Source organism: Carlito syrichta, unplaced genomic scaffold (genome assembly GCF_000164805.1).
Source record: "Carlito syrichta isolate Samal-C Ts95f unplaced genomic scaffold, Tarsius_syrichta-2.0.1 Scaffold287509, whole genome shotgun sequence".
Classification (NCBI taxonomy): domain Eukaryota; kingdom Metazoa; phylum Chordata; class Mammalia; order Primates; family Tarsiidae; genus Carlito; species Carlito syrichta.
In genome coordinates, this window is record NW_007231605.1 from 363,639 (window position 1) to 390,450 (window position 26,812).

Consider the following 26,812-nt stretch of genomic DNA (forward strand, 5'->3'; position numbering starts at 1 on the left):
AAATACTTATGATATCTATCTCACTCAGAGAAAAAGACAAAATTCCTTATAAACAGTCTACCAAACTGTTGCTTCTCAGTCTGTATATTCTACCACTCTCTCCCTCAAGCTCTTAGCTTCAGTCATAATTGCTGTTGTTCCTTGAAAATGCTGCTTCAGGGCCTTTGTACTTAAAGCCTCTTCTGACTCCCACGTCTTTTAACTCCCTCGCCTGCTTCAGGTTTTTGCTCAACAATACCAACTCTAATAGGTACCCAACCTCGTTATTTAAAATTGCAACCCTAACTCTCACCAAGCCTTGCACTACCCACTCCCTTCTCTTTTTTTCTATAGATCTAATTTATTTGACAAATTATATATTTTACTTAAATATTTATTTATTGCTGCCCCTCACACCATAAGATGTAAGCTGCATGAGGGAAGGAACTTTGTGTCTCTTGTAAAGTAACAGGCATTCAATATATATTTGTTGAATGAATGAAAGAACACCTAGCTATCTAAAAGCTTCTGTTTTTTTTTAAGTCAGAGGCTCACTCTCTGTCACCCAGGCTACAGTGCAATAGCACCATCACGATCACAGCCATCACAGCCTCAACCTGCTGGGTTCAGGTGATCTTCTGCCTTGCTTTCCAAGTAGCTGGAACCTTACAGGCATGCGCCACTAGGTCCAGCTAATTTTCTTGATTTATTGTAGAAATAAGATTTCATCAAGTTGCCCACGCTGGTCTTGAACCCCTGGGCTCAGGCAATCTTCTTGCCCCAGCCTCTAAAAGTGCTGGGTTTACAGGTATGAGTCACTGCACCTGGCCTCAACAGCTCTTCTGATCCTCACATACTTTTTGATTTTCTCTGTGTTGACATTACTTATCATAAACAGACTTGCTTTATCCTTCTTTCTATGACATTTATATTCCAGTTCTTTCTCTCCATTTGCTCTTTATCTGTCATTTTCCCAAGAGTTCTTTTCTTCCTTTTGTCATCTGTAAACATTCTCCTCTTCTCTCTCAATCTAGTTCAATAATAAATAAAACTCATTACCTGAAAGGCACTGTGCTAGGTACTAGGACGAGGAAGGTGAAGTAAATGTGGCATATCTCATGAAATCTACAAGTACACTTTCTTCCATGGAGAATTCATCTCTCCTACCAACTACACAATGAGCTCTACTGTGTCTGTGATCACCATAACTAATGGTTATTTATTATGGGTCAGATGCTATGCTGAACACCTTACACATATCACTTCATCTCATCCTCACACAAATCTTAGGTACTATTATTAGTTCCATATTACAGATAAAGTGATTTGTGCAAGGTCACATAGGTAGAAAGTAGGCAGAGCTGAAATTTAAAGCCAGAGAGGGCCCAGAATCTATGCTTTCAACCACTATACTATATGACTCAGTCACTACCCTGGATCAATGAACTGGTCTATGATCATAACAGTTCCTTGGTCATCTCAACATAAACAGGCTCAAAAGAGAAATGTTCATTCCTCTGAAAATAGGTTTCCTTTGACAATATTCCTAAACTTAAGTCAATGAATTTATTCTGTCAGGTGTAAAATGTCTCTATTCTACCTGCCATTTTTTTTTTCCTTTTGCATCTGTTTCTTTCCATTCTTACTGCTACAAAGTTTCACCTCCTAACACATGGGATTTCAGCAACAGTCAGGTTGTTGACCTCAGTGTATCCCTTGGATTGATCATTCCAAGAGCAATAGACTGATTCTTACAAGATAAACCCTCACATGACACTACTCTTTGCTAAAAAATGTAGGATGGCTCTTTAAAGTCTATCAAATCAAGTCCAAAGTTCTTAATCCTCATTCTTCCAAACATTTTTACATTCCTTCTAAATACTTAAATTTTACTCTAATCAGGCTTCTTTATTCCTTTTTACAACATGTATTTATTTTAATTTCATGACTAAAATCCTTCTCTTCCATGTATCAATGATCCTTTAAGACCCAGGTTCAAGAGTTCTTCGCCAAATGAAGATTTCTTCCAGTTTTCTTTTCTTTCTTTTTTTTTTTTTTTGAGTTGGAGTCTCACTCTGTTGCCCAGATTGGAGTGTAGTGGTATGCTCCCAGCTGCCGCAGCCTCGACCTGCTGGGCTCTGGTGATACTTTGCCTCAGTCTTCCAAGTAGCTGGAACTACAGGCGTGCGCTACCATGCTCGGCTCATTTTTTATTTTTTTTGATTTATTGTAGAGATGAGGTCTCACCAACTTGCCCAGGTGGGTCTCAAACCTGCGGGTTCAGGCAATTCATTCACCTCCCAAAGCGCAGGATTACAGGCTGAGCCACCGAGCCGGCTTCTTCCAGTTTTCTATCTCTCTTTTTCTCCTCTACATTTTAATACTTAATGAAGAATACAACTGATAATTGATAATATCTTCCATTTGCTTGACAAATGTTCCCTATATTAGCCTGACCTTGCCAGAAAACTATAAGCTTTTAGAGGGAAGGAATTATATTTTCCACTTCTGTTTGTATCTCTCACCAATACTGAGTACATAGAAAATGCTCAATAAAGACTTCTTGATTATTGGCTTTTAAGTAATCAAAGACCACATGCTTAGCTTCTGCATTCTCTGCTTTTACTCAATAACTAGTCTCCAAGTGAAACTGCTTCACATAACAACACCATTCGGTTTTTTGAGTTACTCCTCTTGATCATTTTACACCTAAAAAAATAACTGTTAAATTCTCTCAAACGCCTAAGTTCTTTAAAGTTCGGTAGACTTTTGCCCTTACCTGGTCTTCTCTTCTCTTTGGTCATGAGCTGCTGGACCTTCCTTTGTTCTTCTTGTTCTTCTATTTTAGCCTCTTTGTGAATCTGCTCGATAGTTTTAGGCCCTTGATCTGCTCGTCGAGATACCCAATTACACTATAAAAGTAGAAAATAAAGTTATCAGCTGGATAACTGAAAAAAAATATATTTTTTGAGTCAGAGCCTCACTGTCACCCAGGCAGGAGTGCAGTAGCATGCTCATGGCCACCGCAGCCTCCACCTGCTGGACTCAGTCAATCCTTCCGCCTCAGCCTTCCAAGTAACTGGAACTACGGGCGCATACCACCATGCCTGGCTGATTTTTTAATTTATTATAGAGACAAGGTCTCACCAAGTTGCCCAGGCAAGTTTCAAACCTCTGGGCACAGGCAAACCTCTCCTCTGCCTCCCAAAGTGCTGAGATTACAGGCTTGAGCCACCACATCTGGTCAGATAATTGAAAATTTAAAAATCTATGCTTTTCATTTCAAAATCTGGTATTACGGCAGTTTTTCGTCCATCTTATAGATGGCATTGTTAGCAGTTTGAGAATAAAGCTAAAGAGTAAAATTCTTCTCAGTCAACCCCAGCCAACTGGATTCTGAACGTTCCAATAGCTGATGAATAAAAAGAACAGAATAAAAGACTGGCTCAAATTCACTTTTTTAAAAGCATGGCATATCTTTCTCAGTGGTCCAAATGTATTGTACCATTATTTTGTACATATGAGGGGAGAGAGAAGATTAATCAAAAAGGATGAGAATCCTTTGGCCCTTCCTTAATCTGAGAATTACTACTCAATCATATCACATTCCATAGGGGCTCTAAATTGAGGACAACTGGCATTCTTCTTCCTCCAATATCATGGTTCTGGTATTCTGCACAAAGTACCATGCCAGTCTGCCCTTTGGCTATTCTCTCCACTAAGGACAAAACAAGCTGTCAGCTTAGAGTCAAGTTTTTTCTACTTATTTACATGGGATGGAGGCAAGAAAGGCAAACAGGCTTAAATTAGCATACTGATTCTGATCAACTGGTAGCGGTTTTGATAGTAAGAAGGATTCTAAGGTCATCTGGGCCTAGCGAGATAAAGAACCATCATCAATGCTATCTGGCCTGGGTGCAGAACAGGGAAGAGGTGGGGCCTGCATTCACTGTCCCTAGCTTAGTGCTAGCTGCAGTATATTCCCTGCAGGAATTAAACTACAAAAAGAGAAAAGAGGTGGTAGTGATAAAAACTATACCTTGTATAAGAAATGAGGGAAAAAAGCAATAGAACAGGAGGATCGACATGAAAAACAATAGAAAAGAAAACACCAGTATCTGTAAGCTGGGCATTTTACATACTTATTTCATCAAACCTTTACAACAAATCTGCAAGGTAGGCAACATCCTCATTTTAGAGATTAAAAACGTAAGGCTCAGGAGAGGTAAATGAATTCATTGTGGAGATGACTTTCTGATCATTTACCTAACAAAGACTAAATTTCAAAATCACAATGTGATTTGACAATCAGAGTAAGGAGAAGAAACATGTAACAGGCAACAGATCTTTTGTTCTTTCACAGAATTCTTTTACTGCAAATTTGCCAGTTCAAGTTCTGAGAGTCCTGAAGCAAAAGCATTATGTTGTTATACATGTAAACAATCAGATAACCTTCCTCAACCCAATTCCTTAAAATGGACAGAACCAGTAGGCTTACTATTATTTTTTCCTACTCACCAGCCTTAGATCGATTACATCTTGAAGCATGAATCGAATCCTAGATGAGGTTTTTCTTTCTTTCACAATTTTTTCCATTTGATTAAAGTACTGGTCCATACGTGGCTGCAAGAGACAAAGTCATTAGTATACATGGTTGAAGAATTCAGATGTGATTTTACCATGCAGAATTTAAAAAATAGTCTAGGAATATCAATGTACAGCCAAAAGGTAATGTACTAGAATTTTTTGTTGTGCATATGACTACTCGAAACAGAAACTACATTTCCCAGGCTCCGTGGCAGCTGGCTTTGGTCATGTCATTAATTACGGGTCATAATAATAAATGAAAATTATATAGTGTAGGTCCCTGCAACTCTTTGTAAGAGCAAGGAGGCTGTCTGTCCTTTGTCTTTTTTCCTACTTTCTCTGGTGAGAACAATTTTGAAAAGGGCTACAGCTTAGGAAAGGTATAATGTGAAGGTGGGAGGACTTACCTCTGAACTTTGTTTATGTAAGTGATAAATTCAGCCAAATCTTGCATTACCCACTGGGTTTTCTGTCACAGCCAAATATAACCCTAACTGATTCAGATGTTACAGAGCATTTCTAACACTATTTTTTGGTAGCATTTCTAATTTCCACACCCTTTATTTGGATGACTCCATGTTGTCTGAATTATCATACTTTTAATGACTTTTTATATTATGGTTAGATAGCTGTATCATTAATTAAAGCACAAACTTCATTTTTGCATCACCCTTTGGCCTGGTCCATCACAGTTTATCTCTCCTTATTTCTGCTCAATACTTGTGTGAAATGGCTATAGAGGAAGAAAAAGGACAAGGGGAAAATCATCTGGACAATCAATGAATTGACTTTTATATAACATGCGGCCCTCCTTACCTTTTAATATAATGAAAATGTGATAAAAAGCATGATTTTCAAACATTGACATTGAGATGGACAAAAGACAGAAATCTGGGGCAAGATAGAACTCTTCTATTGATAGTTTAAGTTCTTTTGCAACTGACAAAGACCCCCCCTGAAGGTGTCTGAGTTTCTGGATTGTTACCTTTGCTTTCTCAAAGTCCAGATCTTTGCCAATGGTGGTAAGCAGACGACACAGGCACTCCAGGGATTCTTCATCATGGTTCTTTAGCAGCTTCACCACACAGTCGTGCATAATGGCTTCAGTCAACATTTTGAGTTTAAAGAGTTCTCCAATAAACTTGATGTTGCCAATGGATCTCCGCCGGGCTTTGTCCTTGGCTTCTTCCAGTTCATCATGAAGCCTTGTCCTCTCCTCTGGCTGTTATGTAAGGAAGAATTATAGCATCTTGATGACGAAAGTCATACTGTACAATAGATACTAAGATTCGCAGCCTTAACCCTTTCTGTGGGTCGGATACCCTTTAAGAATCTAACCTTGGCTGGGCTTGGTGGCTCAGCCTGTAATCCTAGCATTTTGGAAGGTCGAGGTGAGTAGACTGCCGGAGCCCATCGGTTTGAGACCAATCCAGGCAACTTGGCAAGACCACATCTCTACAAACATTAAAAAACTACCTGGGTGTGAAAGTGCACACCTGTAGTTTCGGCTACTTGGAAGCCTGAGGCAGAAGGATCACAGGAGCCCAGCAGGTTGATACCGGGCGGGGTGGCCGTGAGTGTGCCATTGCACTTCAGCCTGGGCGACAGAGTGAGACTCCGACTCAAAAAAAAAAAAAAAAAAAAAAGAAAAAGAATCTGACCTGACCTTAACTATGGATCTACACCTCAGAAATTGAACTGAACTCAAAAGTGTGCATCCATTTCAGATTCCTGGAACCCAGAGAACTTTATGAAGTCTAGGTTTAAACTGAACCTCTGGCTTAGAAAATTGCATTGCTCTGACATTAGACACCAAAAGAAATAAAGTATTCCCCTAAATAGCAATAGGGTATCTGTACTTGGAAAAAAAGGTTACAGGTCCCTCTTAGTAGAGGGATTCTGTATCTGGTGTCAAAAAAATTCTACTTGAAAACATTCAAAGTGCCCAAGCACTGTTTTTCTGTGAAAATACTTACAGCACTGGCAGCCTCAAGTTCTTTCTGTTTCTTTTCAAAGACATCATCATCTGCTTTATCTTTTTCAAACTCCTTCTGGCAACGATTCAGTAGCAGCTTCCGGAAATTCACTGTGTTACCAGGCTTGTCTGCCATGGGCACTTTAAGCTGCATCCAAACAGGAAAATGCAAAAGCAGCAAGATTAATACATTAAAAATATGTATTTTCTTTATAGTGCAAAATAATGCTGACTGAACCACAGGTAAGCATCCTATAAGAGATACACAATATAGCTTCAGACATTTCATGATTCAACATTAAAAAACCCTGAATTCTATATACAAAAGACATACATTTCTCTCATATAAATGTACTCTTTTATAGCCATGCCTGTAGCTAACATGGAAATCTTTGTCCTATCATTACAACTATAACCCTGCTCTTATCTAGACACTACTGATTAAATCTGTAGGGTTATTACTTTGTTTTTCAGTTATCACTGTAATAAGTATTCTGGTTTAAAGGAGCAAATAGAAATGATATAAGGCAGGGGAGAATTTCATGACCACAGGAAAACTACTGTAGTAGGTGGGATCATTATTCTAGAAAAAGGAGACGTCAGGACATTTGAGGATTTTTGAGACATCTTTTCATCAGGGCAACATCATAACGCTTTAATGCTAGATACTTACCTTGACTATCAACACAGTATGTTTATTGCTTATTTCTTATGTGCCAAAAGAATATACTAGTTCTCCAAAAGTGTGGAAGCAAGATGCTTACAAAGTTTCCATCCGAATCCAGTAACTGCAATAGCTCAAGGCTACTTGTAACCAAACACAGAAACGTTCTTATGAACATGTTTAGAATATAAAGACAAAAAAAAGCAGCAATGATTCTGACTAAAATATTGTATCTTACCAATGAAATCCCCCTAAGTACCATTCTGAACAGCTATTTCATACCATGGCAAAATGTTTTTTCTGCAATTAAAAAGTGACTCCCAAAGTTCTGAAACAATATGCATGGTCTTTGCTCTAGGCATAGTAGGAAAAAGCTTGGTGAAAAATAGGATGTAATGTATTTATACTCACATAACAGTTAGCTATCATTAACTAACAGTTATTGGACAGCTGTTGATCAAGGCTGACTGGCTAGTGGAACTTCTTTTTTTAAAGTCAGAGTCTCACTCTGTCACACTGGCTGGAGTGCACTGATACAATCATAGCTTACTGCAGCAATGTTCTAGCCTCAGGTGATTCTTCTGCCTCAGCTTCCCAAGTAGCTGGGACTAAAGGTATGACACCATGCCCAGATAATTTTTTATTTTCTGTAGAGATGAGGTCTCAGTATGTTGCCCAGAACAGTCCCAAACTCCTGGGTTCAAGCACTCCTCCCACCTCAGCCTCCCCAAGTGCTGGGATTATAGGCATGATGCACCATGCCCAGTTTAGAGGTACTTCTTGAGTACTGAGGACAATGATATCACAGTATATGTGTGCTAAAACTGATGGTATATTCTCCAACATATTCCCTATGAACTATGAAAGATGATTTAACAAATCTAGTGCTAATCAACCAAGGGATCAAGTGCCATATTACACATTTTTTTTCAGCAAGAGATACTAACTTAGGAAGAGGGGAACATCATCAGATAATTTTTTAGACAGAGAAAAACTAATGTAGACTTACTCCAAATTCAGGTCCTACAAATGCAAGCAACTGTAGATCATTTCACAGTCAGGCCTACTTTAAAGTCCCACATGAAGACTCAGGAGTTTATCAGCCTCTAAGAAAAGAAATGCTACACGAAAGCAAAGGTTTGCCAAACCAAAAGCCAAAGTAGACACTATCTTCTATTACACAGGATGCAGAATACACAATAACACACTGATTAAGAAATAGAAAAGAGAACCAAAAAATATATCCCATAAGCAGGGATATATAATAGAGCACCAACATGACATTAGATTCTAGAACTAAAGATTCTAAAAACCAGCCGTTATATACAATTTGCTGCTTTATACAAACATAAGTTAAACCAGTCAAAAAGTCCTACCTAGCATATTCACCTGCAACATCTATATTATCACTAAGTATATAACCAACTGATAAGGAAAAACTGGCCTGGACCATAATGTATCATCCCTAAAAATATGTTACCTGCATTACAGATTTACTTGTCAGAAAATGGAAGAAATAAGCACAACAGACTGGGCACAGTGGCTCATGCCTGTCATCCTGGCACTTTGGGAGGCCAAGGTGAGAAGATTGCCTGAGTCCAGGGTTGGAGATCAGCCTGGACAACTTGGTGAGACTTCATCTCTACAATTATTAAAAATTAGGCTGGGCATGATGGCTCAAGACTGTAATCCCAGCACTTTGAGAGGCTGAAGTGAGAGGACTGCCTGAGCTCAGGGGTTGGACACCAGCCTGGGCAACTTGGTGAGACCTCGTCTCTACAACAAGTAAAAAAAATAAGCCAGGCATGGTAGCACGCGCCTGTAGTTCCAGCTACTTGGAAGACTGAGGCGGAAGGACTGCCTGAGGCCAGCAGGTAGAGGCTGCAGTGGCTATGCGTGTGCCATACACTCCAGCCTGGGCAACAGAGTGAGACGTTAAGATCAAAAGATTTGCTTACTTGCTATATAAACAAAGGCAATTCTTTTACTCCTAATTTCAGTTTCATCATCTAAAACAAGGGAGGCAATCCTGGGCAACACAGTGAGATCCTGACTCTACCAAAAACAAAAACAAAGTTAGCCAGGAATGGTGGCTCACAACTATAGTTCCAGTTACTTGGGAAGCCGAGGCAGGATAACCCTTTGAGCCCAGGAGTTCAAGGCCGCAGTGAGCCATGACTACATTTATGCATTCCAGCCTGGGCAACAGAGCAAGATTCTGACTCAAAAATAAAATAAAAATAAGACAAGAGAGGTAAAGTACCGTGTTCAATTGGAAGGACAGTTTTGAACACCCAGCGTGGAAGCATTTTAATAAGTCACAGGTAAGTAAGCTATAACTAAAATGAGAAGAGTACTGGAACCTGAGTTACAAAAATCAGAATTTGAACCTCAGCTCAATAATAAATCAACTATGTGAATTTGAGCAAATTACCTCACTGAGCCTCAGTCCCTTCATCTGTAAAAAGAGACATTCTGATGACTGCAGGTTGGAAAGACATTATGAAATAGCTGTTGAAAAGGGAGCACTGGAAATAGTCATAATACTAGCTCTGCCATGTGACTTGACCAAGTAACTTAGTTTTACCTAACTTCTGTTTATTTCAAAAATGATGATTATGTCCATCTCTTAGGACTATTGGGAGGATTAAATGAGAAAGTTGAGGAAAAGCAAATAGTAGAGACTGGCACAAAGTAAGAGCCCAATAAACAACTAATATAGCTAGTTTAAACACTTGGAGATCTACTTGGCATGCCTCTGATTAATAAGTAAGAGTAACCTATATTGTAATAACATAGCTATCAAAGAAAAAACAAAAGCAAAGTTAGTTCATTAAGCAATAAGGAGAGAATTACAAAAAGCAAGAGAAATAAATGTCTCCTATCCAAAAATGATGGTCAAGGAAAATTTCACCTGTATAGGGTATAAAGAACATGTGATCATGTACACTAAGTATTAAAAAACTGATGATTATAAAAATGCCACAGATTTATAAAAACATCTCTCTAAATGAAAGACTTGTTTTAGAACACGATCTTAATGCCCTTAGGATGGTTGACAGGGCTGTGGAAATACAGAAATGGGCCAGTAAGGATATACCCTCTGAGAAAATAATTCATGGCAAATATTTTTGTCCTTAAGGAATGATAAATTCAATATGGCTATTATGGCATTATTAAGTCAGCATCTGTTGTCTGCTGGACACTGGCACATCAGGAGATACACTGAAATTGGTTAGTTGGAACAGGACAAAAAGAGTTGATGTTTTAATCTGCTCAGGCTATAACAAAATACCATAGATACCAACTAAATAATAGACCTGCTGGGAACTGGCTCATGCTTGTAATCTCAGCACTTTGGGAGGCTGAGGAAAGAGAACTGACTGATCCCAGGGTTCAAGAGCAGTCTGGGCAACCTGGCAAGACCTCGTCTCTATAATAAATAAAAAACTAGCCAGGTGTGGTAGCATGCGCCTTTAGTTCCACATATTTGGGAGGCTGAAGTAGAAACTGAGCCTAGCAGGTTGTGGTAGCTGTGGCGTGTTACTGCCCTTCCAGCCTGGGCAACAGTGAGACTCTGACTCAAAAAAAGAGAAAGACCTGTATTTCTTACAGTTTTAGAGGCTGAGAGTCTGGCAGACTTGATTCTTGGTGAAGACCCTCTGCTTGGCTTATACACAGCCCATCTCCTGCTGTGTCCTCACATGCCAGCAAGAAGCAGTTCTGGTGTCTCTTGCTCTTCTTTTAATGACACTAAATTCCATCATGGGGGGAAGGGGGGCTCTACACTCATGACCTCATTTAAACCTAATTACCTCCCCTAAGAGCCATTTTTTAATAGAATCACACTGAGAGTCAGAGCTTCAGCCTATAAATTTTTGGGACAAGAACATTCGGTCCATAACAGTGGACAAAGTAGATACTTGCAAATGTTATCATGGCTAATAAGAATGAAAAATGAGCCAGGTGCAGTGGCTCACACCTATAATCCCAGCACTTTGGGAGGCAGAGGCAAGAGGATTGCCAGACCCCATGGATTCAAGACCAGCCTGGGCAACATGGCAAGACCTCATCTCTACAATAAATCAAAAAATTGGCTGGGTGTGGTGGTGTGTACCTTCAGTTCCAATTACTTAGAAGGCTGAAGTGGAAGGATCGTCTGAGCCCAGCAGACTGAGGCTGTGATGGCCATAAGCGTGTCACTGCACTCTAGCCTGGGTGATAGAGTGAGACTCTGATTAAAAAAAAAAAGAATGAAAGACGATGTTGACAGTGAGAAAAGGATCTATCTGGACAACTACAAATTTCATTTAACAGCAGTCCATGATCAAAACTAAGATGTGTCAGTGTTTTTAAAGGGTTGTTTGGGAAACAATTTCTTTCTCTCAGGAGGCAAGGGAGTCAATGGAAATGTTTTAATAAGTCTACTTGGTAAGAGAGATTCACCAGAAAGCACATACTTTTTTTTTATTTTTATACAACAGTAAACTAACATTGTGGCATTAGTGTGATAAGATACAGTTTATTACTATTATATCAATAATTCTAGCATTTTTTATTGTTTCCATTAAAAATGTCAAAATTTGCTTCTGTCTATTCTGTGCACACAATTTACATCTGCATATCCTGCACTCATACACAGGTCATGTAGCAGTCTTGGATATAAATGCTGTCAGCAGTAGGTAGTAATGTTCTTCAAGCAACAGGACCTGTCCTGCCAACATACTTGTTAGTGTTGAGGGTAGACTTATCCCCAAAAGGATCATATTCCAGATACTCATCAAGTGCTATCAGCTATGTGGTGATTATGGTAGTCAAAGAGAACAGAACATGGAATGATGAGTCCTGGCCTTGCTTAGCAAGCTCAGGACCTTCCATGCTGTCTCAGAACATAAAGACACTAGTGGTCACCCATGGCCCAGTAGTCTTTCTCCCCAAAATCGTGTGCTGGTCTGGGGTCAAGTATTTGAAATGATCAATAGAATGTAATAAAACGGCACCTCCCTGCTAACTCCAGAACTCAGATTTCCAGTGTACAATTTACTCATTCTATCTCTCTCTCTCTTTTCTTTCTTTCTTTCTTTTTTTTTTTTTTTTTTTGAGATGGAGTCTTGCTATGTTGCCCAAGCTGGTCTTGAACTCCTGAGCTCAAGTGATCCTCCCTGTCTTGGCTCCTGAGTTGTCGGGCTTATAGGAACATACCACTGCATCTGGCCAAGGATCGTTTACTCTTAAATGTGAAGTGAACAGCAATAAAACAATATAACTCCCAGGTCCATGGTGACATGCTATCCTCCATCAGTAGTTACATTCTGAACTTAGTAACTATCACCTGCTAAAACTGTATAGAACATATCATGCACCCTATGAATACATCCATCAAAATGCATCTCTACTAAATACACCTGAACAGATATGTAGTGCTGAGGGATGGCCACACTATTCTAAAGGGAGTGGTCAGTTACAAAAGTGTAAGTCATTTCTGATCAATCTTTTCTTCAACATTCTTTTTGTCTTCCCTCAGGAGATTTGTACACCCTTCCTCCTCCAGTTGACTCCAGCCACTTGCTGTTGCCCGTAGCTGAGTTGTCATGTCTGCAATTCTAGGCTTTATTTCTGATAAGATTTAACTGTCTCCCTTGTTGTCTCAGTGTCTCTTCCCGTTCTCAGTCCTGTCATTCTTTTCATGTTTTTCTGTAAAGCACTTTAAGCAGCAACACTTCAAGTTTGGGATATGACATAACAGGACACAGAAAAAAATCTGCCTTTATTGACATTCTTGTAGTTGACGTATTCATGTCTGCCATAGTACAGATAAAAAGTCACAAAAGTACAGTCTCCAGGCAGAAAAGAAACTCCAGTTGTTTTTTTTTTTCATTCAGGCAGTTATGCAACTCACAACATAGGTATGAGGGTCTATTATATGTCAGGAACCATTCTAGGCACTAGGAATTGATTAGTAAACAAAACAGAAAAAGACCCTACACTTGGTGACTGTTGCACAGGCTGGTCTCAAACTCTGGGCTCAAGCAATCCTCTTGCTTTTGCCTCCCAAACTGCTGGGATTAGGCATGAGCCATCATGACCAGCCCTTAAGAACAGTTTTAAATTGGATTACTGGAACTTTAAATGGTTGGCCTGGAACAGTGGCTGAAATCAGTAATCCCAGCACATTGGGAGGTGGCAGTGGGAGGACTACCAGAGTCTAGGAATTGGAGACCAGCCTGGGCAACATAGTGAGACCCCATCTCTACAAAATCAAAAAATTAACCAGGCCTGGTGGCATATGCCTGTAATCCCAGCTACTCGGAAGGCAGAGGAGGATCACCTCAGCCTAGAATAGAAGGTCAAGGTTTTGGTAAGTGGTAATCATGCCACTGCATTCTAGCCTGGGTGACAGAGTGAGACTTTGACACACCCACAAAAGTTCTACTTAAGTATAGATTTAGATACAAGCATACTCCTTTCCATTTACCACTCAACTCATATTTCTCCCTCCTAAAAGAAGTGTTAAATTTAGTGAAATGTTTCCTGTTTGTGAAAGGGATCTCACAGATCTCTTCAGTCATTCCTGGTTAATTAACAGAAACAGTGACATACTCCACAGATATAGTTTACTATCTCTCATGATCCCTTTAAGACTTATATGATTTGCCTTGGAAGAACTTGGTGGACATGGATATGTACGTGTGTGTGCGTGCGCATGTGCGCGCGTGTGTGGCACTACAAAGCAACTAGGACAACTGAATCCATTACATCAATTTCCTCTGTAAATCTAAATAAATCATTCTTTTTTTTTTTTTTTTTTGAGTTGAAGTCTCACTCTGTCGCCCAGACTGGAGTGCAGTGGCCACTCCCGGTCACTGCAGCCTTGACCTGCTGGGCTCTGGCGATCCTTCCACCTCAGCCTTCCAAGTAGCCGGAATTACAGGCGCGTGCTACCACGCCCGGCTAATTTTTTGATTTATTGTAGAGATGAGGTCTCGCCAAGTTGCCCAGGCGGGTCTCGAACATGCGGGCTCAGGCAATCCACTCACCTCGGCCTCCCAAAGCACAGGATTACAGGCTGAGCCACCGAGCCCGGCCATAAATAAATCATTCTTAAAAACATACCCTTTAAGATACTTCATGAAAAAACTGACAAATTAATTTCATTTTCTAGGATTTACCTAGATAATCACTGCAAAGTAACAAAAGAGGTTTTAAATGGAGGTGTATAATCCACGTGAAGGACATGGGAACAAGAAAATCGTTTAAAAACTGCTCTAAATAATGAGAACAGGTATCCTCCCACATCTTACAATCTCAACTATTCCAAGTAGGCCAGGGTTTTTGAACCTCAACATTACTGACATTTGAGTTGGATAATTTTGTTGTGGGAGGCTGTCCTATGCAATGTAGAATGCTTAACAGCATCCCTGGTCTATAACAACTAAGAAGCAATACCCAAAAATATCTCCAGTGACTGCCAGATGACCCCAGAGGGGAAGTGAGAAATTTAGGGGAAGCCCTTGGTTAAGATCACTAATCTAGTTCACTGTTTGAACTAAGGTTCCATCAGTTGACAAAGAACACTTCAAAACATATCTGAAACCTCTGTAAGTACAAAATCTCTAGGCAATTTTCTAACTTTCAGAGAAAATTGAGAAATAAGTATAAAAGAATGATTCTGAGGATTAAATGAATTGGATGTGATCACATTAGCACATATCTAAAATAATATATTGCTATGATTCCCACTACTCCTGACTTTTATTACTACTAATACTTAGGACTATACTATATGACTATGTGTAGTTAACTATAACTAGATTCCATTATATCAAATAACCAACACGGATAATCAATGGAAAGAGGCACAAGCTTATGCCTATACATTTCTTAAGACTATGAATCAGGCCAAAGAACTGGCAATTTAAACTATGGCTGGCTCAGTAAAATATATTGATGATGAATTTATTTAAATAATGAGGATAATCAATAGGAAAAGAGTACTCCCCCAGGTTCTGACTTTTTAGTCACTGTCTTAACTTACTTTCATTCATTCTCAAACTAATAATTATCTTAAAGAAATTTTTTAAAGTGCTTATATCCAGAAAATACTTGGAAAATAATGTACAGAGTAGAGTTTTTCTGTTTGATTTCACAAGAAATGTTAGCACAGTAAACAGAGGCTTGATGGAAAGAAATCTTCTTAAGCTGGCATTAGTAAAACATATACTAACATCTCAGTTTTGGGCAATACTTTTCTATTGACATGCCATCTTTAAAAAAACTGTTTAGACTACATTTCTTTTCTAATAGAGTACAAAACAAAATAGCACACACTCATGCATTCATTGTCCAAATTTGGTAAATTGTAACATTTCACTATATTTTTTAGATCTTTTACTTTGTAAGAAACTCTAGCATAAAGTTTAAGAGTACATAATGCTGCTTTAACTTTTCACTCTTATTGCTTGGTTTTGTTTTTAAAAGCTTTTTAAGATTCAGCTCAAGGAATTATGACAAAGCAAACTTCCATAAATATCATCAAGTATAGATAGCACTAGGTCTAGATACAGCACTAAAAGCCTCCTAGAAGCTCCACTTGAATTCTCCTTCCAAAGCACAACCACCTCACTGCCTCCAAAGTCACAAAAAGACTCCTAGACTTATAATAATCACTACCAAGCCAGGCTCGGTGGCTTAGCCTATAATCCCATGCCTTTGGGAGGATGAGGTGAGTGGATTGCCTAAGCCCATGGGTTCGAGACCCGCCTGGGCAGGCGAGACCTCATCTCTACAATAAATCAAAAATCAGCCGGGCGTGATAACACGCGCCTGTAGTTCCAGCAACTGGGAAGCCTGAGGCGGAAGGATTGCCGGAGCCCAGCAGGTCGAGGCTGCGGTGGCCGGGAGCAGCCACTGCACTGCAGTCTTGGTGACAGTGAGACTCCAACTCAAAAAAAAAAAAAAAAAAAAAGAAAAGAAAAAACAAATCACTACCTTGCTTTTACTGTTTTATAAAGAAAACAGGTAATCCCAAACACCATAGACTTGCATCCCAAACATCAAACTTTATTCTTAATCATTAAATAAATCACACAGCATCTTTTGGGTATGGCTCCTTTTGCTCAAGTATATTTTTGTGACATTCATTCCTGTACATGTAGTAGTAGTAGTTCAGGTTCATTGAGCATTGTTTCATTTCACCTTCCAGTATGAAAAATGCTACAAACTGTTTTATATATATTTTCTAGCATATAAGAAATGTATGTTTATTGGCTGGGTATATGCGTAAGAATGAAAAAGTTGGTTACGGCAGAAAAACAATTTCAGGTTTAATATATAATGCTAAACTCTTTTCCAAAGTGGTGACTGCAATTTACATTCCCAGTAGCAGTATGGGAGAGTTCTTGTTGCTTCACATATTTGTACATAGCTGGTAAATTTAGCAATCTGGTATTACTGTATGGTTTGTTTTGTATCTAGGCAATTAATCTTTTCATGTTTGTTAGGATTTGGATAGCCTCTTTTGTGAAATGTCTATAAGTCTCCTGTCCATTTCAAAACCTGAGTTATTTTCTTGCTGATTCGTGGTATTGTTTAAAAAATTATCTGATATAAGTTCTTAAATGGATTTTTATTTGGCAATTATCATCTTCTACTATGCTGCACGCATTTTTACTCAACATCCTATAATTTGAAAAAAAGTTCCTGCCGGGCTCGGTGGCTCAGCCTGTAATCTCGTGCTTTGGGAGGCTGAGGTGAGTGGATTGCCTGAGTCTGCGGGTTTGAGACCCGCCTGGGCAACTTGGCAAGACCTCATCTCTATAATAAATAAAAAAAAGAAAAGAAAAGAAAAAAAGTTCCCAATTTTAATGTAGACCAATTTAAACATCTTTTCCTTTCTAGATGATGATTTTTGTGTTCTATTTATTTATTCTTTTTTTGAGTTGGAGTTGGAGTCTCACTCTGTCGCCCAGACTGGAATGCAGTGGCATGCTCACGGCCACCCCAGCCTCAACCTGCTGGGCTCCAGCGATCAGCCTTCTAAGTAGCCGGAACTACAGGTGCGTGCTATCACGCCTGGCTAATTTTTGATTTATTGTTGAGACGAGGTCTTGCCAAGTTGCCTGGGTGGGTCTCGAACCCTCGGGCTCAGGCAATCCACTCGCCTCATCCTCCCAAAGTGCTGGGATTACAGGCTGAGCCACCGAACCCAGCATATTAATTCATTTTTAAAAGATGTGGGGTATAATTCAGGGTTAGGTATAGATGTAGTTATCATACAGGTAAAGATTGGGCCTCCCTTTGGTCCCCACTTTGCCTGGTTTTTGAGATTGGGTACCCTTACTGATATTGTGTGCTGTCCCCACTGGCCCCAACTGAGCCAGGTTCCCAACAGCATTAGGTTTGGTTTTTAACTTTTACCTGAACTTATTGTATTGTATCACCTGAGGCTTCAGTTTCTTCATTAATAACAAAGTTTAATCCTGGCCTTCTCCAGATGCTAGGAGACTTCAGAACAGAAATTACCTATGGGTGGGGGGAGTAATTAATTTTGTGTTAAGAGCTCTTGAGACATGACTCTGCCTCTTACTCCTTCTCATAATGAAAATTTCCTTCCACCATAAAATGAAGGCCATGAAACATGAGGTATTTTCAGCAAATTGGTATCCAATTCAATTTAACAGGGATGCAACTGATTATATGAGAAATGCATAATATGAATTCTCAATACTGCCTAAAGTTTATGACTTACTTTTGATTTTTGTGTTCTGATTAAGAAGTCTTGAGGATAATTATTATTCTTTTTAATGCTGTATTTTTCCTCTTCTTCCTCTGGCTATATTTTATCTTTTATTGTTAGTAGCTTTATCATAACTAGCTGATGAGTTTTCTTTCTTTTTAAATTAAAACAAAAAAGTTCATTCTTGCAGTTTGTAAGAAATCTTTTTAATCTGTGGCTTTTAAAATGTATTCTTTTTTATTTTTGTGTTGGAGTTTCACTCTGTCACCCAGGCTGGAGTGCAGTGGTACACTCACAGCCACTCCAGCGTTGATTTGCTGGGCTCCAGCGATCCTTCTGCCTCAGCCTTCCAAGTAGCTGGACCTACAGGTGCGTGCTACCACGTCTGGCTAACTTTTTATTTATTGCAGAGAAGAGACGAGGTCTTGCCAAGTTGCCCAGGCTGGTCTCGAACCTGCAGGCTCAGGTAATCCACTTGCCTCAGCTCCCAAAGTGCTGAGATTACAGGCTGAGCCACCAAGCCCGGTTGGCTTTTTTCTTGTGAGTCGACTCTCCCTTTGCTGCCCAAGCTGGAGTGCATGAACATAGGTCACCACTGTCTCGACCTCCTTGGGCTCAGACAATTCTTTTGTCTCAGCTTCCCAAGTAGCTGGGACTACAGGCACATACTACCCACACCTGGCTAACTTATTTTATTTTTTGTAGATCGGTCTTACTATGTTGTCTGGGCTGGTCTTGAACTTCTGGCCTCAAGCAATCTTCTTCCCTCAACCTCCCAGAGTGCTGGGATTTCAGGTGTGAGTCACCATGCCCAGTCAATCTGTGGCTTTAATATGTCAGGAATTATGAAAAAGTTCTCAATCATTATCCTCAGTTTTTACCTTTTTTTTTTTTTAATCTACCACCTCTTCTTCTAACACTCCAACTAAGTCAAAGTTAGACCTACTTACTAAATCCTCCCCATTTACTGTCTCTTTGTATTTTTTATCTTTTGGTTTCTCTGTGGGTTTTTTTTTTTTTCCCATCAGGGTCTCACTCTACTGCTCCAGGCTGGCATGTAGTGGCACAATCATGGCTCACCACAGCCTCAACCTGCTGGGCTCAAGTGGTCCTACCCCTTCAGTTGGGACTACAGGTGCATGCCACCAAGCCTGGCTTTTTTTTTTTTAATTTCTGTAGAGATAAGGTCTTGCTATGTTACCTAGGCTGGTCTTGAACTCCTGGGTTCAAGTGTTCCTCCCGTCTTGGCTTCCCAAAGTGCTGGGATTACAGGCATGAGCCACAGCACCAGGCCCTGTGCTTCATTCTGGATATTTTCTATGGACCCATCTTCTAGCTTACGATTCTTCTCCTTAGTTGTGTCAGATCTGATATTAACCCCAGCCAATAAATTCTCAATTTTAATATAAAATTCAGTTCTAGAATTTATTTCTTATACTTTCTAGTACTCTGTTGAAATTTACAACCTTGTCTGTACTACCATGAACATGTTAAGTATAGTTATTGAAAATATATGTCTGATAAAGTCAATATCTGGAGCCCCTATGGAGACGTTTGATTGTTGCTGGTTTTCATTCATGCTGTAATTTTTGTGTGCCTGATTATTTCTAGTTGTGTGTTGTACATTTTATTTTTTAAGTTGGTCATAGAAATAAATGAATACTAGTATTAGAGTCTCTATAAAGGATTTCTGCTGGCTTTTAGCAGGAAGGTTACATCAAAATCATTTCCACACCTCATCAACAAGGGTACCTGTACAATGAATATTTGTATACCTAACCCTGAATTGTACCCCACAATTTTTAAATAAATTTAAAAAAAGAAGCCCCTCTGGGAATTAAAGCCTAAAGCCGAGAAGGGCAAAGCAAAACAAAACAAAACAAAACAAACAAAAGTCAATGATTTTCTTTCAGGGAGGGGGAAGTTAACTGGCTGAGGCTGCAAGTGGAGAGTATTAACTTTTTCTCTATGTGTCTCCTTATTGTTTGATTCATTCTAATAAGTTATGGTTTTATAAGTTAAATGTCTCACAAGTAGTTGGTTCATCTGTAATTTTTTCCTATTCCAATTGAATTTGTAGTTATTATCAGATCTTTTCAAAGGCCATTTTCAGCAATGTCATTCATCTATTAAAATATAAAAACAGCCAGGCTCAGTGGCTCAACCCTATAATCCCAGCACTTTGGGAGGCTGAGGTGAGGGGATTGCCTGAGCCCACGGGTTTGAGAACAGCCAGGGCAACTTGGCGATACCTCATCTCTACAATAAATCAAAAATTTAGCCATGTGTGGTAGCGTGCACCTGTAGTTCCAGCTACTTGGAAGGCTGAGGCAGAAGGATAGCCTGAGCCCAGCAGGTGGACACTGGGGTGGCAGTGGACGTGCCACTGCACTCCAGCCTGGGCGGTGGAGTGAGACTCCAACTCAAAAAACAAAAACATAAACAGCCAGGTATAGTGGTTCATGCCTGTAATTCTAGCACTTTGGGAGGTGGAGGCAAGAGGATTCCCTGAGCCCAGGGGTTCAAGACCAGTCTGGGCAACTTGGTGAGACCTCATCTCTACAATAAAGAAAAATCAGTTGGGTATGGTGGCACTTGCCTATAGTTCCAGTTACTTGGAAGGCTTAGGCAGAAGGATCACCTGAGCACAGTAGGTTGAGGCTGTGGTAGTTGTGAGTGTGCCACTGCACTCCAGCCTGGGCAACAGAGTAAGACTCTGATTCAAACAAAACAAAACAAAAACATAAACAACTCTTCACTGCCATAGATAAAACTCAAAACTGGGAAAGATCACTAAGTATGAACGAGATCTGGGATCTAGTCCTAATTCTAATATTATGGCTACCACAATGAAAATGAGGGCATGAGATGAAGAATCAGTTTGTATCCGGATAACTATAGTGTGTTACAAGGCAATAAGGCAAGTGACTGAGTTAAATAATCCTGGATTTGGATTCTAGCACTGCCACTTAATAGTTACGTGATCCTAAGCAGTTATTTTCCCCTTCTAAGCCTCAGCTTCTGATTTAATAAAGTAGGGCTACTGACCCATCAGGATTTTAATAACCATTAATAATAGTACATATGTAACATCTGCCCGTATTGCAACCTAGTATTGAATTGATTACTTCAGTTATAATAATCATTCTTATTCTATACCTAACATTTCAAGATCTTTACAATCTGGGCCTAGATACTTATCCATCACCAATACAGTTTCAACCTACTTACGGATTACTACAGGCCAAATACCAAGCTATGAACATTATATTCTTAATCTCATTCAATTTAATTAATTTTATCATTATAATACCATAAATATATGAATTAATCTTATTATATGGATTTAAAAGAGGTTTAAAGAGATTAGTAATTACTTTAGGGCTATAAAGTTAGCAAGAGGCGGAGCAAGAATGTAAAGTTTAATTTGGTTTTCTGGTGGCAGGGTCTGGGGAAGAGGTAGTAGGCCCAAGTCTGGCTGCAAAAATGACAAGAAGCAGCCCAAGAAGCAGGCCAAGGAGACAGAGGAGAAAGACAAGGCTCTCAAGCAGAAACTAAAAGAGGAGAAGAAACTCAAGGAACTAAAAGCAAAGACCACAGGGAAGCATCCCTGACCTAGAGTGGAATTAAGAAATCTGGCAAAAAGTAAGCTTTTTGTTCCTTGCACCTAAGGTGATAGTGAACTTGATTCCAATCCTATTTAAACATCTATATTCCCTGCCACAACATCTGTTGCCACCTATAGCCAGAATGTAGAGTTGTTTTCAAGAATACTTTACACACACACACACACACACACACACACACACAATAATTCTTTAGTGGATCACCTTTTTAGTTGTCTTTACTCACCATTCCTAACATAACAGTGAATTGAAAGTAAAACCCAGAATTTGCTCTTTGGTCTTTGTTCCACCCTAAATTTTTGTATCACTTGAAATTAAACCAACTTATTTGATTAAAAAAAAAAAGTTTAATTTTTGTTTTTGTTTTTGCTTATTGAGTTGGGATCTCACTCTGTTGCTCAGGTTGGAGTGAAGTTAAGGTATAACTATGTTGTCCAGACTGGAACTTATCAAAATTTTAAGTGACCTGGTAATGAAATAAAAACCCTGTAAAATTTGTAGAATTCTATGTAAACTAAACTCCAGGTCCTCCCAGAATGTCTTTATTTCCAAAAACAAGAAAGCAAAACCTTAGGAGGTCACAATAACTACATTCTTTACAGAATGTAGTTGAGAAATAAAAAGTGCTCAACTGACAGAATTTACTAATAACACTCATACATATGATGGGCCCTTTGCATCTGTCGGTTCTGCGTTCACAGATTCAACCAAATGGTGCCCAGGCTGGTCTCAAATGCCTGGGTTCAAGTCACTTGGCCTTGCAAAGTGCTGGGATCATAGATGACTCACAGGTGTTGAGTCACCATGCCCAGCCAGAAGTTTAATTTTTAAAGTGTAAATTTTATGATTGAGGCGGGGCAGGGTGGCTCAAGCCTATAATCCTAGCACTTTGTGTGGCCGAGGTAAGGGGACTGCCTGAACCCATGAGTTCGAACAGCCTGGGCAACTTGGTGAGACCTCATCTCTACAATAAATCAAAAAATTAGTCAGGTGAGGTAGCGTGCACCTGTAGTTCCAGCTACTTGGAAGGCTTAGGCAGAAGAACCGCTGGAGCCCAGTGGGTTGACACTGGGGTGGCCGTGAGCGTACCACTGCACTCTAGCCTGGGCGACAGAGCGAGACTCCAACTAAAAAAAAAAACAAAACATTTTATGGTTGAGCACACCTGTAATCTCAGCACTTTGCAAGGCCACAGAGAGAAGACTGCTTGAGCCCAGGAGTTCAAGATCAGCCTATGCAACATAGTGAGACCCACTAAGGAGGCTAAGGCTAAAGGATCACTTGAGCCCATGAAGTCAAGGCTGTAGTGAGTTATGATGGTGCCACTGCACTCCAGACTGGGCGACAGAGCGAGACACCGACTTAAAAAAAATTTTGTTTTAAACCTCGAACTTCAAATCCATGCTTTCCATTTTACACTTAAGTCTGTCCGTGATACATTCTTTCTTCTCTATACTTGTACCCCCTGGCCCAACATCCCAGATTCAATTCAAACTCTACTAGCTTCTTAAAAGTTTGGCACCTCCCACCAATATAGTGATTTCTCTTTCCTCTAACTTATTTTTTGGTTGTTAAACCATCCATTCAGTCATCAATATATGACTACATTACAAAACACCTTTTAAGTGATTTTTTTCTTGAAAATGCTACTTTTTGGGCAACCCCTTCAGGTCCCCTCCCACTGTGGGAGCTTTTCTGTCCTCTCAATAAATCCTGCTTTCTTAAAAAAAAAAAAAAAGGCTACTCTTTTTTCTTAAAGATGGAAGATGTAATTTTTCCAACCCCCAAAAGACTTAATCTACACCTTTGACACAGGTGCTCAAAAATATTGGTAAAATGACAGAATTTTGCATTTTCATTGCTTGTTTCTAAGAACTGAAGCATGACGATAATCAGTTGTGATAACTGAGAAAAAACTCAAGTGTTAAAGGACATATATTTCTGGACCCAAGTACCTTGGTAACAGTAACAAGAAGAAGATAAAATACAGATGGTACGTGGCAGTTTTACGATTGCAGAACAGAGCAGTACAATGAACACTAATCAGAAGAAGATCTCTGGTCTCTCACTCCATCTTGCCCTAGATTTGACAGGCTGAGGGGATTAAATGGCTGTAGACAATGTACACAGAGAAAATCTAATGGTTCTTATGAGATGAAATTATCGGTTTTGAAATCTTTCTGACAACAAACTATCCTCTCATTTTTCACAAAGATTAGATTAAGAAACAACATGTTTTTAAATTTTAAATTCAATTAGATGTGAAACTAGCATCTGCTTTATTTTTATAAGATAACGCCCCAGGAAAAATGGAGTGCCCATGACAATAATTTTACATTACTAATTTAAACCTTGCTCAATATTCCTCACTCAAATGGGACTATTTCATGCCCATTTTAGCCTAGTTTCCATAATCCCTTGAGAGGTGAGTATACATTTTAATAAAGCAAGATTCTCTTTAAACAATGAAGATATTCGTATCTATATCTTAAAAAGGGTTGCATCTACAAATCTTTTTAAATAAATGCTAAAAATATATTCTCCCCTTTACATTGCACCAATAACACTTCTGGGAAGAATCTGTAGTGAGGGGAGAATATACCTCTTGAAGATTTCTGGTTTTACTCCTTCCTCTCTTCTTACCGTTACTAGACATCGACACATGTTTGCGTAAGCCACAGAGAAACTGGGTTCATCAATAGCCTTCTCAAAAACCAGGTCAATAACTCCTTTCAGCCGCTCCTCTGTGTCAACAGTAAGTCCTGACACTTGCTTCATCAGCTGGTTGAACATCTGTGGTGTCAACTTATTTAAGATACTTCGAACTTTTCTAAAAAGTTCCTAGAAAGGCCACAAAAAAGAAAAGAACATTAAAGAAACAGCGAAAACATGGTGCTTTCTGTGAGGATTCCTTTTTAAAAAACAATTTAAGTTCAACTTCTGCAATTATTAACAAGGACTGTAAACTAGTCAAATAAATAAATAAACGCATTTATTTTTAAAAATGGTCTAAAACTACACTATCTTCATTTTCACTACTGATGAGAATTCTAGGAATTAGGTATATTAACATTTTACTGGTAGAAGCATTGTCTCTTACATTTCCAAGGGTAATTTGACTATGTGTATCAAAAACTTTAAAACTATGGGTGTGTCCTTTGAAACAATAATTATACTTTTTGAAATTTATTCATATTTAGAGGTAGGTAAAAAGATTTTAGCCATAATAATTTCCATCATAACCCTTTATATAAAATAACTTCAATACACAAAAATAGGAATTTGTCTAAATTATATAATAATATAAATTATGGTATGGAATACTAGGCAAGAGTATTTTAAAATGTTGCAAAAACTCCAAACAAAATAGGGGGGAAAAAGGCTGGGTACAGTAACTTTCACCTGTAATCCCAGCACTTTGGGAAGCCAAGGCAGGAGGACTGCTTGAGCCCAGGAGTTTAAGACCAGGCTAGGCAACATAGTAAGATCTCATCACTACCAAAAAAATCAAAAACAAAAATTAGCCAGACGTGGTGATGCACACCTGTAGTCCCATCTACTCCAGGGGCTGAGGTAGAAGGATCACCTGAGCCCAGGAAGGTGAAGCTGTAGTGAACCATGATTGTGCCACTGCACTTCAGCCTGAGTGACAGAGGGAGATACTGAATCAAAAAAGGAAAAAAGAAAAGTAGAGAAAAAAAAGGAACAGAGGAACCTTTCTCAATTAAAAAAGGGCATCTTACAACCTTACTTAGTAGAGAAGGGCAAAATGCTTTCTTCTAAGATTAGAACAAGACAAAAATGTCTATTGTCACCATTTTTTTTTTTTTTTTAGCGTCCCTGGGTGGGCACGAACCGTCACCATTCTTATTCAATATTATACTAGGGATCCTAATTAGTGCAATAAAGAAAAAAAATAAAAGGTGTACACATTGGAAAGAAAGAAAACTCTTTATGCACAGATGATAAAATTGTCTACATAGAAAAAACATAAGGAATCTACAAAAAGAGTTAGAATGTCAAAATGCCAATATCAACTGTATTTCTATAAATTAGCAAGGAATCTACAAAAAGACTATCAGAATGTCAAAATGCAAATATCAGTTGTATTTCTATAAATTATCAAGGACTAGAAATTAATTTTTTAAAAATACCACTTACAACAGCACCAAGAACCATGCTGTAGTTAAAAATTCAACAAAATACCCACAAATGAAGATAGACATCATGATCATGTATCTTAAGATTCATAATTGTTAAGATGTCAGTTTCCTCAAAGTGATCTACAGATTTACCACAATCCAAACCAAAATCATAGTACAGCTTTTTGATTTTGGTAGAAGTCAAGAGCTGCCACTAATCATCAAATAAATGCAAATCAAAACCACACTGAGATACCACCTAATGCCAGTCAGGATGGCCATCATTACTAACTCAAAAAACAGGCCAGGTGTGGTGGCTCAAGCCTGTAATCCCAGCATTTGGGGAGGTGGAGGTGGAGGTAAGAGGACTGCCAGAGCTCAGGGTTTTGAGACCAATGTGGGCAACTTGGCGAGACCTTGACTCTACAGTAAATCAAAAAATAAGCTGGGCATGGTGGCACATGCCTGGAGTACCAGCAACTTGAAAGGCTGAGGCAGAAGGATCGGTTGAGCCCCGCAGGTCGAGGCTGCGGTGACTTTGAACATACCACTGCACTCTAGCCTGGGCGACAGAGTGAGACTCCAACTCAAAACAACAACAAAACAAAAAACCTCAAAAAACAACAGATGCTACAGAGGATGAGGAGAAAAGGGTATGCTTCTACATTGTTGGGGGCGGTGTAAACTAATACAATCTCTGTGGAAAACAGTGTGAAGGGTTTAAAAAAAATCTAAAAATCGACCTTCCATATGACCCAGCAATCCCCCTTTTGGGAATATACCCAGAGAAACTCAAATTATTCTACAAAAAAGATACCTGTGCACGCATGTTTATTGCCTCACTATTCACAATAGCAAAACCACGGAACCAACTGTGCTGGCCTTAAAAGGAGACTGTATAAAAAAAAAAGTGGTACATATACGTGATGGAATATTACAAAACCATAAAGAAGGACAAAATCATGGACTTCACAGCAATTTGGATGGATTTAGAGTCTATCACATTCAGTGATCTATCACAGAAACAAAAAACTGAGTACCACATGTTTTCCGTCATAAGTGGACCCTGAATATTCATCACACTACATGTGAGAGATTGGCAGT

At 39.1% G+C, this 26,812-nt stretch overlaps 1 protein-coding gene across 5 annotated transcripts in view; it reads right to left on the reverse strand.

The window, feature by feature from the left end:
• The window catches only part of EIF4G3 (eukaryotic translation initiation factor 4 gamma 3), a 181,505-nt gene that overhangs the window by 47,414 nt on the left and 107,279 nt on the right, over nucleotides 1–26,812 (reverse strand). For all 5 annotated transcript variants that reach the window (XM_021709853.1, XM_021709852.1, XM_021709851.1 and 2 more), the window contains 5 exons: nucleotides 24,210–24,407; nucleotides 6,543–6,689; nucleotides 5,552–5,788; nucleotides 4,498–4,602; nucleotides 2,759–2,891 (listed from right to left, as the gene is read on the reverse strand). In XM_021709853.1, coding sequence (XP_021565528.1) covers nucleotides 2,759–2,891; nucleotides 4,498–4,602; nucleotides 5,552–5,788; nucleotides 6,543–6,689; nucleotides 24,210–24,407 — 820 coding nt within the window. The remainder of the gene's footprint in view (nucleotides 1–2,758; nucleotides 2,892–4,497; nucleotides 4,603–5,551; nucleotides 5,789–6,542; nucleotides 6,690–24,209; nucleotides 24,408–26,812) is intronic.